This window comes from Taeniopygia guttata, chromosome 7 (assembly GCF_048771995.1).
Source record: "Taeniopygia guttata chromosome 7, bTaeGut7.mat, whole genome shotgun sequence".
In the NCBI taxonomy this organism is placed as follows: Eukaryota; Metazoa; Chordata; class Aves; order Passeriformes; family Estrildidae; genus Taeniopygia; species Taeniopygia guttata.
Genome location: NC_133032.1, coordinates 25813965 through 25828934, shown reverse-complemented (window position 1 = coordinate 25828934; position 14970 = coordinate 25813965). Strand labels below are relative to the sequence as shown.

Below are 14970 nucleotides of genomic sequence, written 5' to 3'. Positions count from 1 at the left end.
CTTGGTGCTGGTATGACACAGGACCTTTCATTTCCAGATTGCACTTCCCCAGTATGTTCGAGCCTGGGCAGGACAGAGTCACACTGCAGGATGAGTCTGGTGGGACTGATCAGGATATTGGTAAGCCAGTGGGGCTCTTTATGCCTCCAACACATGCATGCTCTAAGTCCAAGGGCTGTCCCATAAACACAGGGTGTTGGGGTGTGCTTTTAGTTCCCCCATATTGTGGTTTCTCCCTCTCCGCCTCCTTATGTTACATGGTCCGTCCCTCCTTCTCCTCCTCCCCCTTTCGCCTGTCAATTCTCCCCTGACCCCACCCCAGGGCCTGTCTGTCACCCTGAGGCCTCTCCCTTCCATCCAGAACCTTCCAGCCGGAGCCTCGGGTGATAGGCTGATCCACGAGGGCCCCTCCTTCCCTTTCTCCTTATTGGATCCCTCCCTTGATTGTCATCCCCTTCACCACTCCCCAGTTATTCCCCATTGGCCCACGGTTGTTCCCTCCCCATGTCAACACCCGCTGTTATATACCCTTGCCAGCTCTATCCCTTTACCTTTTGGGGCATACCCTGTTCAGGTTGAGGTGGGTGTTGTTGACCACCAATAAACTTGGATTTTGGTACCCCCTCAAGGACGACTCCCGCGTCTTCGTCTACGTCTCAGAAGGGTCTCGCTCTCAGGTCTGTGCAGCAGGACTCACAGGTCACACCCCTTGCCCGCGGTGGCCATAGGGGGTGGCCCTCGTTGTCCAGGGCGCCTGACACCTGGCTAGCTGCAGACCACCGGAGGCACTGCAACAACAGGGCAATGTGCTTTGTGGCCAGGATAGTGGGACTCATCTGCCAACAGTCAGGGAAGGGGCACTTCCATCAACTGCACCTCCCAGGAAGGTAAAAAAAATTAAAGGTTAAAATTTCTACCCTCCTGAGGAGGAAATAAGCTTAGGGAAGCATCAGGCTGAGCACACGCAGAGGCCTCTAGAGGGGAGGGATGCTGGCAGAGCTGTGAGCCTCTGCCTCATCCTGCTTAAAGCCACTACTCCTACCCTCCTTCAAAACTGATAGCCCACTGGTGCAAATTAGATAAGAATTGGCTCGGGGTCTTTAATTGTGATTTTTATTTTTAATTTGCATAATTAGACGGGTAATGGACTATTTTTCAGCCTGGGGACTGCTCTGAGGTTGTTAGTGCTGGCCGTGGGAGATCACCATCTGCCTGCAGAGGGTGAGGGCTGCGGGCAGCCTGATGAGCCTCCTGTGGCTCATTCAGACCTCTCCCCACTTGAACCCCGGCTGCTTTCCCCAGTCACCCAGGGGGTACAGCCTTACAAAACATTAGTCATCTGTCCCGGCTGGTGTCCTCAACAGATGCAACCGTTTAGGAGAATGTGGTGCTGAGGGGAGATTAATAGGGTCTGGATTTTAGAATGACTCCCATTGTGTTAGCTTTGTCTTTAAGGAAAGAAGATTAAGATAGAGCAAAAGGAAAGGCAATGCAGCAGAGCCAGGTTTGTGCTTCCCAAGTTGTGGGGAGGTACCTGGAGGCAAGCAAGGCTTGAGTGACTCCAGTACAAGGACAGGGACAGGTACTTGGGAGGACTTGAAGGTCCTGAAGCATGGATTAGGATGAGACTGACAGGGTGGTTGGGAGGAGAAAAAGAGGATTTGAGCCTTGCTGAAAATTTCACTACCCTGAAGTCCACTTCCTTGCTTTCCACATCCTTATGACATCTCCCCTTCTTTTCTATCCCCTTCCTGATCCTTCCCAAGCCTGTTTCCACAGCCCTAGATGGCCACGACACTCTTTGTATACCATTACTCTCTCTACTTCAGACGTTGCTGCTGCAAGTTTTATTTTGCAACTGTGAGAAGAACAAAATAAATCTCCATTCTGGGGATGGCAAAATTCCCTGTATCCTGCATGCTGAACAGCCTTGGGCTGGCCCTGCTGCCACATCTTGTTCTACTTACACTGCTGCTTTTAATAGACCCAAAATGTTTGCTTTGAAAAAGGTGCTTCCACCTCCTCCAGCAGAGCCATGTGCACTGGTGGTGAAAAGGCTGAGGAGAAGCCAAGACCCCTGTGAGAGCAGCTCTCCTCCCATAGTCCCTGTGCATTCAGCAGCAGAGGGTGGGGAAGAGCGGATTGGGGGGGCTGTGCCAGAGTTTTGGTGTTATAGGGAGCAGGCACCATGATGGGCTGTGCTGCAGCACCTCACCACCCTGCTCTGGCAGCTCTGCATGGCTGCTGTGTCTCAAAACCCAGACTGCCACTGCTGTTTTGGGATCTGACCACCTCCTGAGAGCACACAGCTTTGCTGGTGCCTGAAGTTCCATCAGTTCCACACACAGGCACCCCTGGGCCTCAAAACAATCAAGAAACCACAGAAATGCTTCTTCAGGGCAGTATTTATTGCACCAAAGTGCTCTTCCAGAATATTCAGGACGGGCTGTGTCCTTCAGATGTCCCCGTTCAGCCAGCGGTTCTTGGCTATCTGCCCCGCGCCGGGCCGGGAGGATGGGGTGTACTGCAGCAGCTGCGTGATGAGGGCTTGGCAGGGCTCTGGCAGCGGGGGCAGCTCCTCTGGGTACATCACCCCCTTCTTCTGCAGCTGGGGCATGTTCTGGATGTTGGTATCATCAAAGGGAATGCTGCCGACCACCATCATGTAGAGCATCACCCCCAAGCTCCATATGTCGTATTTCTTGGCGTCGTAGGGGATGCCCATGAGCACCTCTGGGGAGGCGAAGGCCGCCGTCCCGCAGAACGTGGTGCTCAGGTCCGGGTACCCTTTGAGCTCCTTGCTGAAGCCAAAGTCGCTGATCTTGGCGCGGCGGCCGTCGGCGGAGAGCAGCACGTTCTCGCACTTGAGGTCGCGGTGCACCAGGTTGCGGTCGTGCAGGTAGCGCACGGCCCTCACCACCTGCACAAAGATGTCCCGGGCTTTGGGAGCGCAGGGCAGCTTTCCCTGGGTCTCCAACATCTGCAGCAGGGTAGTGTCCATGGCCTCCATCACGATGTAGATCTTCCTGTTACAGGCCGTGATGAGCTCGAAGATGCGCACGATGTTGGGGTGCTGGATCCTATGCAGGATGGAGAGCTCCCGAGGCAGAAACTTGAACACCACGTCTCGGGATGCTCGCTGCTGGTCCACCACCTTGATGGCCAGGGGCCCCTTGTGTTTGCTGGAGGTGGCCGCTTTCACCTTGGAGAAGCTGCCCTCCCCTAGTGTAGGACCCAGCCTGTAGCCTAGCTCATTGAGTAACCTCTCTCCTCCGTTGGCCTTTGGCATGGGCCGTGGTTCCGGTGGGCTTTTCTGGAGCTGCTCTTCTGCCCCAGCATCGGGAGGCTGTATTGGCTGCTGCATGGTGGCTGCTCACCTTCGTCTATGGCAACCAAGCCCTCCTTCCACACTCCCCCTGGGCATTGTGATGGATGGAATGTTGTGTGTGACAGGTCTTCTGGGAGGTGACGTGGGCACCTGGTGGGTCCCCTCTGTTCAGGGGTGGCCCTGGCATGCCTGCATGCACACAGGGGACAACTCTGCTGGGGCTGGATATTTTAGAGATTGTACTCTTTCAGCCTCTTCAAGTTCTCAGCACAGGGCTGTGTGGATGAAAGTTCAAATGTCAGCTTTCTGGGGTCAGGGACCCATTTGGGGTCCTATACCAGCTTTCTGCAGGGTATTAGTTGCATTAAAATCCAAACTACACAGAGTGATACAAGGGAGTGAACCACTGGCACTAACTGTGAACCACCTTGGCTGGCTATAAATATAAATATGGACTTCTTTGGTGATGGTGCACAGAGCTATTCCATTACTAGGGAGGCATTCTGACCTTTTGTGGGGTGGATGGGGAACTTTAAATGCATCTTTCAGAAATAACAGCTTTTTGGTTTCTTGAGTATGGAATTGCTCTTTATCTGTTTTTATCAAAATGATATTTTGGAGACTTACAGAGAAGTGAGACCTGAGATCCTCCACAGACTTTCTGTAACTTGGATTGTAAAAGGTTTTGATCAGTTTTAGTTGCCATAATGTGGCAGTCAAATTGAGCAGAGGGCAGCTGGGCTGGGCCAGAACACCCACTCCAGAACAAGGCATCCCTCCCATCACTCTGTCTCTCAGGCCAGTGTCAGCTCCTTCTTCCAGGTGCTGCATCCTTGGCTTTCACAAACAATTGTTTCTGGTTTGTGCTGGGAATTTTAAGCTGCTCGAGTATCCTGTTCTCCCTGTGGAGCCCATATTTGCTCTCCAGCTGTACAAAGAAGCCTAGGACCACAAATCCCATCTTCCAAAACACCAGCCCAAACACTATTTTTAGTTTTTGAATATGTTTCATTTTGCAAGTCAGTTATAAAGAGGAATGGTCATCAGCTGAAGATGAAAGAAAATCTTTCTTGTGAGTCCATCTTGCCAGTATTCTGAAGTCACTCTGAGGAAATTAAAATGGCTCAAAGCTGCAAACATTGGCCTGCATGTGCTGCAGGGGAGCTTTACTCTGAACTAAGAGCAATTAAAGCAGTCACTATGTCAAGGTTTATCTGCTCAGAGGTTGTGGGTCCAAACCACTCTCCCACTTCAGATGTCATTCCTACAGGCCAGTTGGAAGTATGGGAATTCAACATGCCATGGAAATGTGGTTGCCAGGCACGTACCACCAGGAATACCATCAGGCTGTACCAGTGGGCATGTTTGGGCCTTCAAATAAATGCCCCCAGATTTCTTATTTCTGGAGTGGATCAGCAAGAAGCCATTTCCATAAGTCTCTGTTCAGAAACTGATGTTACTAAAGACAGAAAAATCTCACCTAGCAATCAGCAGGCCAGATGCAGAAACCCATTTTGCTGGATATGCATGATTTCCTGACAAGTTTAGCCCTTGAGTCATAACCACAGTGATCTCAGCAGAGGTCTGAGCTGGACTTTTCAGAGGAGCTGGGAACTTTGAGATGGCTAAACATAACTGAACCAATGTGGGCATTTTTATGAGAGGGAAGTGCTTAGACTAGGTTTCCCTTCCCCACTTAGTACCAAAGCATCTCTGGAAAACACCACTGCTGCTCTTGGGAATAGAAGGACATGTGCAGACACCTACAGGGGTTTGGCTGATGCTCAGAATGTATTTTAAAATAGGAACGGGCAGTCATATGACAGGCACGTTCCCAAAATCCACAGGTGAATCCTCACTTATGGGAAGCCCCTTTGAAGCCCCTACAATACCATAACCAGAAGAGGGAGTGTCCACAGTGATGTGGAAAAACCAAAGTGACAGCTACAAATCAGGTTGCAACGGTAAGGAGTAATGTAGAGGAGTCCTGTGCTGCTGGTAATTCTTTATGTGCTCCAGGGAGCAGGTCACTTTGGGAAAGTTTTCTGCAAGCTTGGCTGAAATGGGCAGTTTCAGTCTCAGCAAACACTCCTGGGAACCCAGAAAAAGCCTTGTGCAGTTAGATGCTGCTGGTGCATCCTGGGGGTGGGAAGGCTTGAAAGAGGCAGGGAAGCAAGGCCTGGCTTCCCAGGGAGGAAGCAGCTATCGAAGCAAACACTCCCCCTCCTGTATGCTCCAGGCTGCAGCTCTGTGGGCTGCCTTGGCTGGAGGCATCACTGCTGTGCATCCCTGAGATCCTGCCCCACAGCCAGCAGCGTGGCCTGGGACTGCTGCACACAGCTCCAAAGGCAGGCAGCAAGAGGCTGGGATGAGAAGGTTTGGTTTGGCAGGGCACTGCCAGGCAGAAGAGGAGGAATGACAGCTGAGCTCAGCTTTTGGTGCTGTCTTTAGATCTGAGAAACAATTTTTGCTTGGTTGGCTGCTGGCTCAACACTTTTTGGTATAAAAATGCACCCCAAAATCTCTTTTGCTTTCAATCCCTGCACCTCAAGTACTGCTGCCTGTGGTATAAATATTTAGGTCACACTGATATACTTTAGTACTGTACTCACTACCAACATATATTAAAAATTGCTGAGCTTCTGTGCTTTCTAGAGCATTTTTTGCTTCAAAGCTGTGTTTGTAGAACTCCCTTGTTCCATTGCTCTTGTTAATGAGAGCAATCAGAAATCAGGCAGCAATTACTCTTTTGTTAAGTGTGGCATGTGAGCAGGAGGAGCTGGTCTGCAGAGGTATAAATTATTGGAGCTCACTGTCAGGGATTTTGTTATGGGATGTTTCTGACTCTGGTGGCACGGTTGTGCATCAGCCTGGCATGGAGTTAGTCCCTCTGACAAGGGGCTGATCAGCTCCTGAAGGACCATCCCTCTTCCTGATCAGCTCCTGAAGGACCACCAGGTAAGTCAGCCTTGCCAGGAAGCAAATGCAGCTGGAGGTGTCTGGCCTCATGCACCCTGTACAGCCACCTTCAATCGACTGGAAATGAGCTCACAAGCCATGACTTCTAACAGAGGAAGGACTTTTTTCTTTCTGCATCACCCATAGATGTTTTTTCACTGATAAGGTGCCTGTGTGGTGCCTTTTGGGGGAGCTACTCTCTTGCTGACTGTCAGTGAGGGGGCACTGCCTCAGTGCAATTGCTGAGATCCCAGCTGGGATGCATTTGGCAAGCCAGGCTGCTAAGGGGGCCATTAGATCATGCATGCTTTGGGAACTTCCCCTCTCGCTGGGAACCCATTGCCCCAGCCCTGGGGGCATGGTTGTGAGTCTCAGATGCCTGCATTGATCTGATGACAGACAGACACCTCCAGGGCAGGGACTGTGCTTGAGAGAGGACACTGCTGAGCTAACATGGGTCCTGCTGGCACAAGTGCAGCAAAATACAACTCCTGTGAATGCAGATGTCCAAGAAGCCATAACACACCATATTTTTATACCTTATGCCATGAGGCTGTAAGTTACAATGTGTAGCATGACCTCTGCACTTGCACAGAGCCCTTGAGATTTCTTTAAATACCTCTATTTCCATACAAGCAGAAATATTTTGCCCAAGAGCTGACAATGTTCAAGACCTGTCAAGGAATTTCTAGGTGTCCAATTTGTGACAAATCCATGGCCAGATATTATTTCTTGGCACTCTGTGAATGTGGGAATGGGCAAACTTCTGCACAAGACATAAAAGCAATGTTAACGTTTTGCTTTACTAAGTCATTATAGATAGCACAAAGGATAACCCCAGTTCTTCCCAGCAGATGCTGAAGTTACCAAGATCTTCTTGCCAGCAATGGGCTAACAGAAGTTTTCTATGTTTTAGCCTGTATTTGATTTTATTACTTTTAAAAATATGTTTGTTGTGCTTTCACAGAGACTGCTGGTCTGAAAAGAAGCACGCTGCTCACAGCACTATTTTTCATCTATCTGGGTGCTGCAGGTGCAGAAGGAATTTTGCACATAATTCCTCTCTAGTCCCACGGAGCTGTTACAACCTCTAGGCATGAGTACCAAAGGGAATAGGCCAAACTGAGGCCAACTGAGGTGCAGTAACTCATCAGCTAAGGCACAGGCAGTGAGGCAAATGACACTTGGCAAATACTCTCATTTCAATAGTGATGTTATTTGCCTCTTTACTGCCAAGAAGCCTCCCGTGTGGCAACTGATCACTGATGTGATAGCTGAGCAGCTGAAAAGTGGGGCAGATCCCATGAAAAGCATACTGAATCCAAACTGCTTTGTGAACTGAATTCCTGTTACTGCCCTAGATCCTTTCTTGCAAAATGAAGATGTCTGGGTGGTTATTTTAAGCACTGGTGTCAAACAGACCTGGGAAGTCAAAGGTGCAGCCTTGTGTCTGAACATTTGATGTTGTGTGTCTGCACAGTGGCACCCTAAATTTGGCCATGGTGCTGTGGCTCCTCCCTGGCAGCAGCAGCACAGATGGGGAGGAAACCAGAGTCACAGGTGTCAGAAAGCTGTGCTGGGCAATGTGCTGGTTTTGCTGCTTCTGCCTTCCCTCTCACGTTTCAGGGATTGGTGTCTGTTTCAGATACTCAGGCTATGTTGGGGGTTTTATCCCTTTGGCAGATAAGGAGTTTTGGGACTTCACATTCCTGGTGTTCAGAAGTGGCTGTGACTCTCACAGCTGTTGGCCATCACAGCTTGCCCTTACCCTCTTTTCAAACAGAATAAACTAATGAAACTGTGTGTGGGACTTGTACAGAGTCTCCCAGAAATTCAGCAGGATGAGAGCAATAACACCAAACAGCAAACTCAGTGGATATCCACTTGATTAACCAGTGTTGTTCAGACACTGAAGAGAAACCTGAGGCCAGCACTCACTTGCCAGAAACATCTCTTCAAGAAAATTAGAATTTAAACTGTGTGAGGGAAATTAAATGGGTTTGTAAGCCATCAGAGGGGACAGATTCATGGCACTAGGCCATGCTACCACCTCTTGGAACAGCTTGTGAGTGCCTCAGTAGGTGCCAGAGGAGAAGACAGATAGAAAGGCTAATGGGCTGCTCTGCAAAGAGGATTTTGCAGCTGGCATCATCAGGCCCCACCTGCCAGGAGTCTCAGACCTGAAGACAAAAAAACTCGAGTGGAGATGGAGACAAAAGAGGCTAAGCAGGCAGTGACAAGTGAATTGCTGGAGGAGCAGGAAGACTCTCCTTGCAGTTCTGAGAGGCTTTGTACCAAAATTCTTACGGAAAGAGGAAGCAAAGTGAGATCATATGCCTCCATCCTTGCAGTAAGTGGAAAGTCATGCCTGGCTTGTCAGAGCACAGGAAAAGCAGCTGCAGGGGAAGCAAGCTTTCCTTTTCAGTGCTGGAATGCCTGCTGAGAGGGGTAGGCATGGCTGCGGAGAGAGGGGAGCAGATGGGGTGCTCAGCCTCGGAGCTCAGCACACCTTTTCCTGGCTGGAGGTGTTGATGTCCCTGTGTCCCTGCTCAGAGGGCTCCTTCCCACCGCCTCCCTTCCCAAAGCTGGAAGCTGCTCCTCTCTTGGCCCACGCTGCAGATGCTTGGCTTGGCCTGCAAGTGGCTGATTCCTGAGCGCTTCCCAGGGAGAGCCTCCACAGGGAAGGGCTGTGCAGCAGCCACAGCCTGCTGGGCCAAGAGAAGCTCTAAGCTGCTCCTCCTGCCCCTCCTCGAGGCCGGGAGGGAGCCCAGGCAGCCTCTGAGGTCCCCTCTGCTGCTGGGGTGACAAGGCCACGGGCGGGAACTGGGGCTAAAACCAGTTGCTCCAACCAGACTGCACCTACCTGAAAGCAAGGAACGTGTCCCTGCTCTTCTCCTTGCTTTGGGATCCACAAAAAACCTCTTTTGTAGCTGAAAGATGAAATGCCTCCAGAGCTGGTGACCTGCCTATCAGTGTTTGTGTGCCTGCTGTCTGTCCCCAGGCCGAGTTAGCCGGTGCTCCCTCATGGCTGGCCCTCCAACAGGAGGGAGAGGGCTTCAGGTGAGGATTTAAGCAAGGTAAAGCTTTCAAAAGCCACAGCAAGGGCCTCTTGTGTTAGTGGAAATGGAGTGGAAATGAGTGGCAATAAGGGTCAAGAGGAAAGCTTCTCAACTCCCAGTTTTTCTCACCACATCAAGTTATGTCTGTTAAATCCAAAGATAATCTACAAAAACATTAGGTAAGCATTTTGTGTTTAACTATCCCAAGTGAACACCTTTTCATCCTTATTCTGATTTACTTTCCTGCCTGTGTAGAGCCTGATGTGTTAGAAAGAGATTCAGTTGTCTGGCACCTATTGTAAGTAATTTGTGGCCAGTTAGGGCCTGCAGAATTTGGTCTATAATTAGGCTACAGCAGCCTACGGTGCGCAGGGTTGGAAAGTCGATGGCAAAATTTTAGAGCTCCGAAGCAGATGTTTAAATGCTTTTAAGTGGGTATGGATGTTATCAGCGGCTGATTTCATGAGGTGCTGTGAAGTCATGTGGTAAAATCATTCCAGAAGGCACTCCACAAAGCCCTGAAGTGGCTTCTCCCACAGGTCTGGTTAGCCCTGGATGAGCCGGCTGGGGAGGACTGAAGGAGGGGACAGGCTAGACATGCAAACCTTCACGAAGAGAGCTTCAGACCTGTCAAGAGTGATGAGAGAGTTCAGACTGAGATTTGAAGATAGCAAGGCCAGATTCCAAAGGCACATTTTAAGTGGCAGAAGGAAGTGATCTTGGACCAGACAATTGGTGTGTGCATATCAAAGAGGGAGGGAGACAGGCAGGCACTTGGGAGCAAGGCTGGAGGCAGCTGAAAGGGTCTGGAGGTCTGTTTGCTGAGCAGACACCATCTATTTACTCCATCCAGCATCTCACTGCACAGGCCTTTATGGTATTTGAAGCTGAAACTGCCTAGAAACCAGGCAAGAAACTATCCATTACCCTGGGAGGAAAACTGCCAAGGAAACCGGGGCTTATCACACCCAGCTGCCATGGGTGCTTTGGGTGGGGAGTGAGTGCAGCCCTGCCCACACCAGCAGCAGCAGGTTTGCATTAGCCAAGATCTGTTTGCTTTCCAGCAAACAGGGCTTTTTGCTGCTTTCCTGCTTGTGGATTTCCCTAAAAGGGAAGTGAATCCATCGAAGGAAGAAGCCAGGTGTTCCCCTTGCATGCTGGCAGTGGCTGGAGGGATGGTATTCCTTTGCCCCACTGTGCGGGCTGTGGGTGCTCCCATGACGTATGATTTATATTTATGAATTATATATTATATTATCTATTTATGATCTCCCAGTGCCCAAGCCAGGAGGAATACACAATATCACAGTGCCCTCTTGGGGGCAGGTGTTCCTTGGAAATAGACCTTTGTGATTCGTGTGCTGAGGAACTCATTGCTTGCAACCATTGTTTATTCTAGCAGCTCCTGCTGCTTGGCTAAATCATGGAATTTCCCACTGAACAATACCCCTCCTGGAGAAGAGCTCAGAGTTTGGCCTTGGGTTTTTATTTTATTGCTATTTCTCTGTTGCTGATCTGCACTTTGAATCTAAAGTGACTGGGGTGAGGAGTTCCTGAGTGAAGATGGCAGTCTGCCCTCAGAAATGGAACCTGTCTTGTTTAAACGCTGTCAGATTACTCGGTCCCAGCAAGAAACAAATTGTTTTAACAATAGATTTAATTAGCTGGTGTTTGTATTCCTTCACAGAGTGCTCGAGTCCTGCTGCTAGACCTGTCTGCAAGCCCTGGCATCTCGTGTACAGGAGTGTGAAGAACGAGTGAAGCTTTAAATAAGGACATGGATAAGTGTGGCAATTCCCTGCTGAGTGCAGGAACAGCCTGCAGAGCGGAGACTGAGGCCAGTCCCTCCAGAATTTGCAGTGCCATCTTTTGTCAAACATGAAAAAGAAACAAAATGTGAGTAAAAACACAACTTGCAGCAAATATTTGGGATGATCCTATGGAACTGTAGCTATATCACAGCTAATATGGCTCTCGATGCCCTACTGTTGCCCTTAATGCTCTGAATGTAGGATTCTTAAGTCTAAATCCTCTGCCTGTACAGTGGCCACTCTTGACTCACACAAATTGGGCTCTTCTCCCAGGAGCTGATGAGAGGATGAGGGGAAACGGCCTCAAGCTGCACCAGGGAGGTTCAGGCTGGATGTAAGCAAGAATTTATTCACTGCAAAAGTGGCTAGGTATTGGAACAGGCTCCCCTGGGAAGTGGTGGAGTCAACCATCCCTGGGAGTGTTCAAACACTGAGCAGACGTGGCATTTCACAATGTGGTTTAGTGGGCATGGTGGTATTTGGTCAAAGGTTGGACCTGATGCTCTTGGAGGTCTTTTCCAACCTTAATGATTCTGTGGAACAAACGGATTTTTTTTTTTTTTTTTGTAATACAGACCTATAATTTCCCTGATTTCTTACGTTTGTGGGGTTTTGCAAGAACCTCTGTTTTGAGGAAGATATGAAATGACAAGCCTTTGCATTTGTGACAGTTTTGCCTGTGTGAGTGGTTTTGGGGGTTGGTTTTGTTTAGTTTGATGTCTTTTGCACAAATTCAGCTGTGGTGAGGATTCAGTTGAAAAAGATGTTCTGCCTGGCAGATGAGTCCATAACCCTAAAAGCTGATTTTTCTATTTTTCTGCAAAGGCAGACTCCAAGATTGATGCTGAGAGCTTCCCTATATTTTGGTGGGGTTTTTTTGGTTTTTTTTTTTGGTTTTTTTTTTTGGTTTTTTTTTTTTCCCTTGATCTAGGTATCTAGGTTGCTTCATATCAGAAACAGAGTTTTCTTAAATGCCAGGCCTAAAATCTTGTTCCGGGCTCAGCCAGTCAGTCTTTCATGTTGCTGCTTCTCTCCTTCCCTCTTCTCATGTCAGTATGTCCCTAAAGAAAATTCTTCACAGGGCAGCCTTCGGACATCATCCAGCTCCACCAGACAGCATGGTCAGTTGGAAAGATGGAGCATGGGGCAAAAAAATTGTGGTGTGAGCAATGTTTGTCCCACTAAGTGCAGTTGGGAAATGCTGGGACAGACCTCCATCTGTTTTCCTGGGTCAGAACCCTTTTTTAGCTGGGATGGGGGAGAAAACCTTGTGTTTCTGAGCACACCTTGCTGTGTGTGCTGAAGCCTTTTAGCTTGCCAAAACGACAATTGGCCTCCCCAAATCCCTGCTTTCTTTCTAAGCTCTGACAGGGTAGGAGACAGCATCTCTCCTGTGCCTTTGTTTCCTTGGCTCTTGCTTGGCCTCAGCCTGTATAAAGGCTTTGCCTGCTCTCGTTTTGCTGCTCAGCACCTCTGTTTTAGGAGGACAAGTTGTTTGATTGCCACTTACTGGATCCTGCTCTCAGATTGTTTTAAGTTCAGCAAGATTGAACTGGGTGGCCTGAGCTGGCTTGTGCCAGACAGGACTACAGCTGAGTTTTTAGAAAAGTATCTGTATTTTATAAATGAAGCAGCACTTTTTGTGCACAAGGGAAGAGGAGAGAAAACCTCTTTTTTGAGAGGCTGTGGTGGCCTTGCAGGGCAAGGCCTTGGCACCTGGAGGAAGGATAGCTGCTGCTGGGGACATGGCTTAAATCTGCTTGGTTCTGGCCAGCCTGTGAGCCTTGAGAGTGGTGACAAAGCTGAGCCATGCCCTGCAGGGCATGTATTCAGCACCCCCATCCTCCCCTGCCCCCCACTTTGCTGTCCTACCAAGCCCAAATCAGCAGGTTGCAATGGTAGCAAGCTAAGCAGAAGTGCAAAGATGACACCTCTGGGCTTTTAGGCACTGCTGGAATTCTGGCAGTGGTGGGAATCAGGCACAGCCTGTTTGTCAAGACAGAAGATGTTTTATTTCTCCCAGATATCTGTCTGGCAGGTAGGTGTGATAGAGAGAGGCAGCTGTGTGATCGTTAAGGTGGCATTGTCTCCCCTGTGCTTTTCCTTCTCCAAGTCACACCAGTGTCCTGAATGCACAGCAGGAGTGATGAGGCAGGATTTCATCAGTAACTGTCAGAGGCAGGAATAAATAACTTCCAGTCATAAAACTTCACTCAATTTCTATCTGCTTCTGCTGGCCGTACCTTGTATTTACATGGTACCACCAGAAACTATTTTTAAATGTTAAAATTTAAATAAGCACATGGTCCTGCAGGCTAAATCTGTTACCAGTGATAACATTTCCACTGTAGTTTGTTTTGTAGCGCCTCAAGAAAAGCAATGGATTGGAGTGATTTATTTCCAATCCTAAGGAAGAAAAAAATAGCCTTGGAGCCTTTGTTAGTACCAGAGGAAAAGCAACTGCAGTGCTGAGCAGGCGGTCACGGAAAAGACTGATAACAACTTTCTCATCTTATCACTTCACAGAGGTTTGTTTTCTTGGGTTTTTTTTTTTGCTATAGGATGCAGACATGAAAGAGTCTCTAGGGTCCTACTGCCCTACATGAGAACTGCAGCAATTGTCCTGGCACAGCTTGAGAAACTGGTTGTCTTAGTCACCATGTCAGACCTGGCTGATGGATGGGGCTGTAGAGAGGAACGGGTGTGGACTGAGAACTGCCTGGGGTCTGGCAGGGTGCTGTGTGGGGTAATTCACACCCACAGCAGGAAGGGTCCCCCCTCACCTCTAGGCACACGGTGTGTGGGGATTGGGATGGGGCCGGGCTGTGGCACACCGTGTGTGGGGATTGGGATGGGGCCGGGCTGTGGCACATGGCGTGTGGGGATTGGGATGGGGCCGGGCTGTGGCACACGGCGTGTGGGGATTGGGATGGGGCTGTGCTGTGGCACACGGCGTGTGGGGATTGGGATGGGGCTGTGCTGTGGCACACGGCGTGTGGGGATTGGGATGGGGCCGGGCTGTGGCACACGGCGTGTGGGGATTGGGATGGGGCCGGGCTGTGGCACACGGCGTGTGGGGATTGGGATGGGGCCGGGCTGTGGCACACGGCGTGTGGGGATTGGGATGGGGCTGCAGCCCAGCCTCATCCCCAGTGGGCACAGCTGTGAGAAGCAGGTGAGCAGCACTGACAGCAATGAGCCATGGAGTGCCCAGGGGCACTGAGCAACCACCAAAGGGCACAGAGGGCACACAGGGGCACTGCAGCAACAGGAGGGGTATAAAAGGTTGGGCTAAAGAGTAATAAAGAGCAGATGCTTGAAGCCCTCTGAAGTGGTAAGGTGTTACCCTGTATGGGTTGAAGCCTTCTGAAATGGTGTGGTGATACTCTATGTATTGTGGCTGTCTCAACTGCAATGTATGCTGTGACAGGCACCCCCGTGTTTCATTTCACCCAGATAACTGAGAAATTAATTATTACCCTGTGCACATCTGGGCACAGCCTGTCACTCCTGGGTCTGACTGTGCTCCCACAGACTGGCTGGTCCCAAAGGAGATATGGCAGTAGTCACCCAGAGATGCTCCAGGTCTTTGCCACTTACCAGTTCCTCGAGTGGCTTGCCATGCATGTTGCACAGCAGCAATGACAAAATTAGACTGCTGTCACAGATTACTTTCCTGTGAGAAATTGGCACACCAAGTTCAGCACCAGCTGAGAAAGCCCTTGAGGGCCAGTGAGCAAGGAAGCACCACCACTGACTAAAACCTCCCCAAATGATGTGGTCAGGCTGGGATTATGTGCAACCATCAGAGAGG

The 14970-nt window shown here is 49.8% G+C and overlaps 1 protein-coding gene and 1 long non-coding RNA gene across 3 annotated transcripts in view; one reads left to right on the top strand and one right to left on the bottom strand.

Moving 5' to 3' along the window:
• The first annotated feature begins 564 nt into the window (after positions 1 to 564).
• LOC115496009 (uncharacterized) overlaps positions 565 to 14970 on the top strand; it is a 43196-nt gene continuing 28790 nt past the window's right edge. The window contains exons 1-2 of one of the 2 annotated variants that reach the window (XR_012056815.1): positions 565 to 887; positions 11033 to 11241. This is a non-coding gene — a long non-coding RNA (uncharacterized lncRNA). Of the gene's footprint in view, positions 888 to 4424; positions 6287 to 11032; positions 11242 to 14970 lie in introns of those variants that run through there. The other variant, XR_012056816.1, reaches the window with a different exon arrangement.
• LOC100221395 (testis-specific serine/threonine-protein kinase 6-like) lies at positions 2388 to 3415 on the bottom strand. The gene has a single exon (XM_002191211.7). It carries the CDS (start codon positions 3362 to 3364, stop codon positions 2456 to 2458), a length of 909 nt encoding a protein of 302 aa, XP_002191247.5. The 5' UTR covers positions 3365 to 3415; the 3' UTR covers positions 2388 to 2455.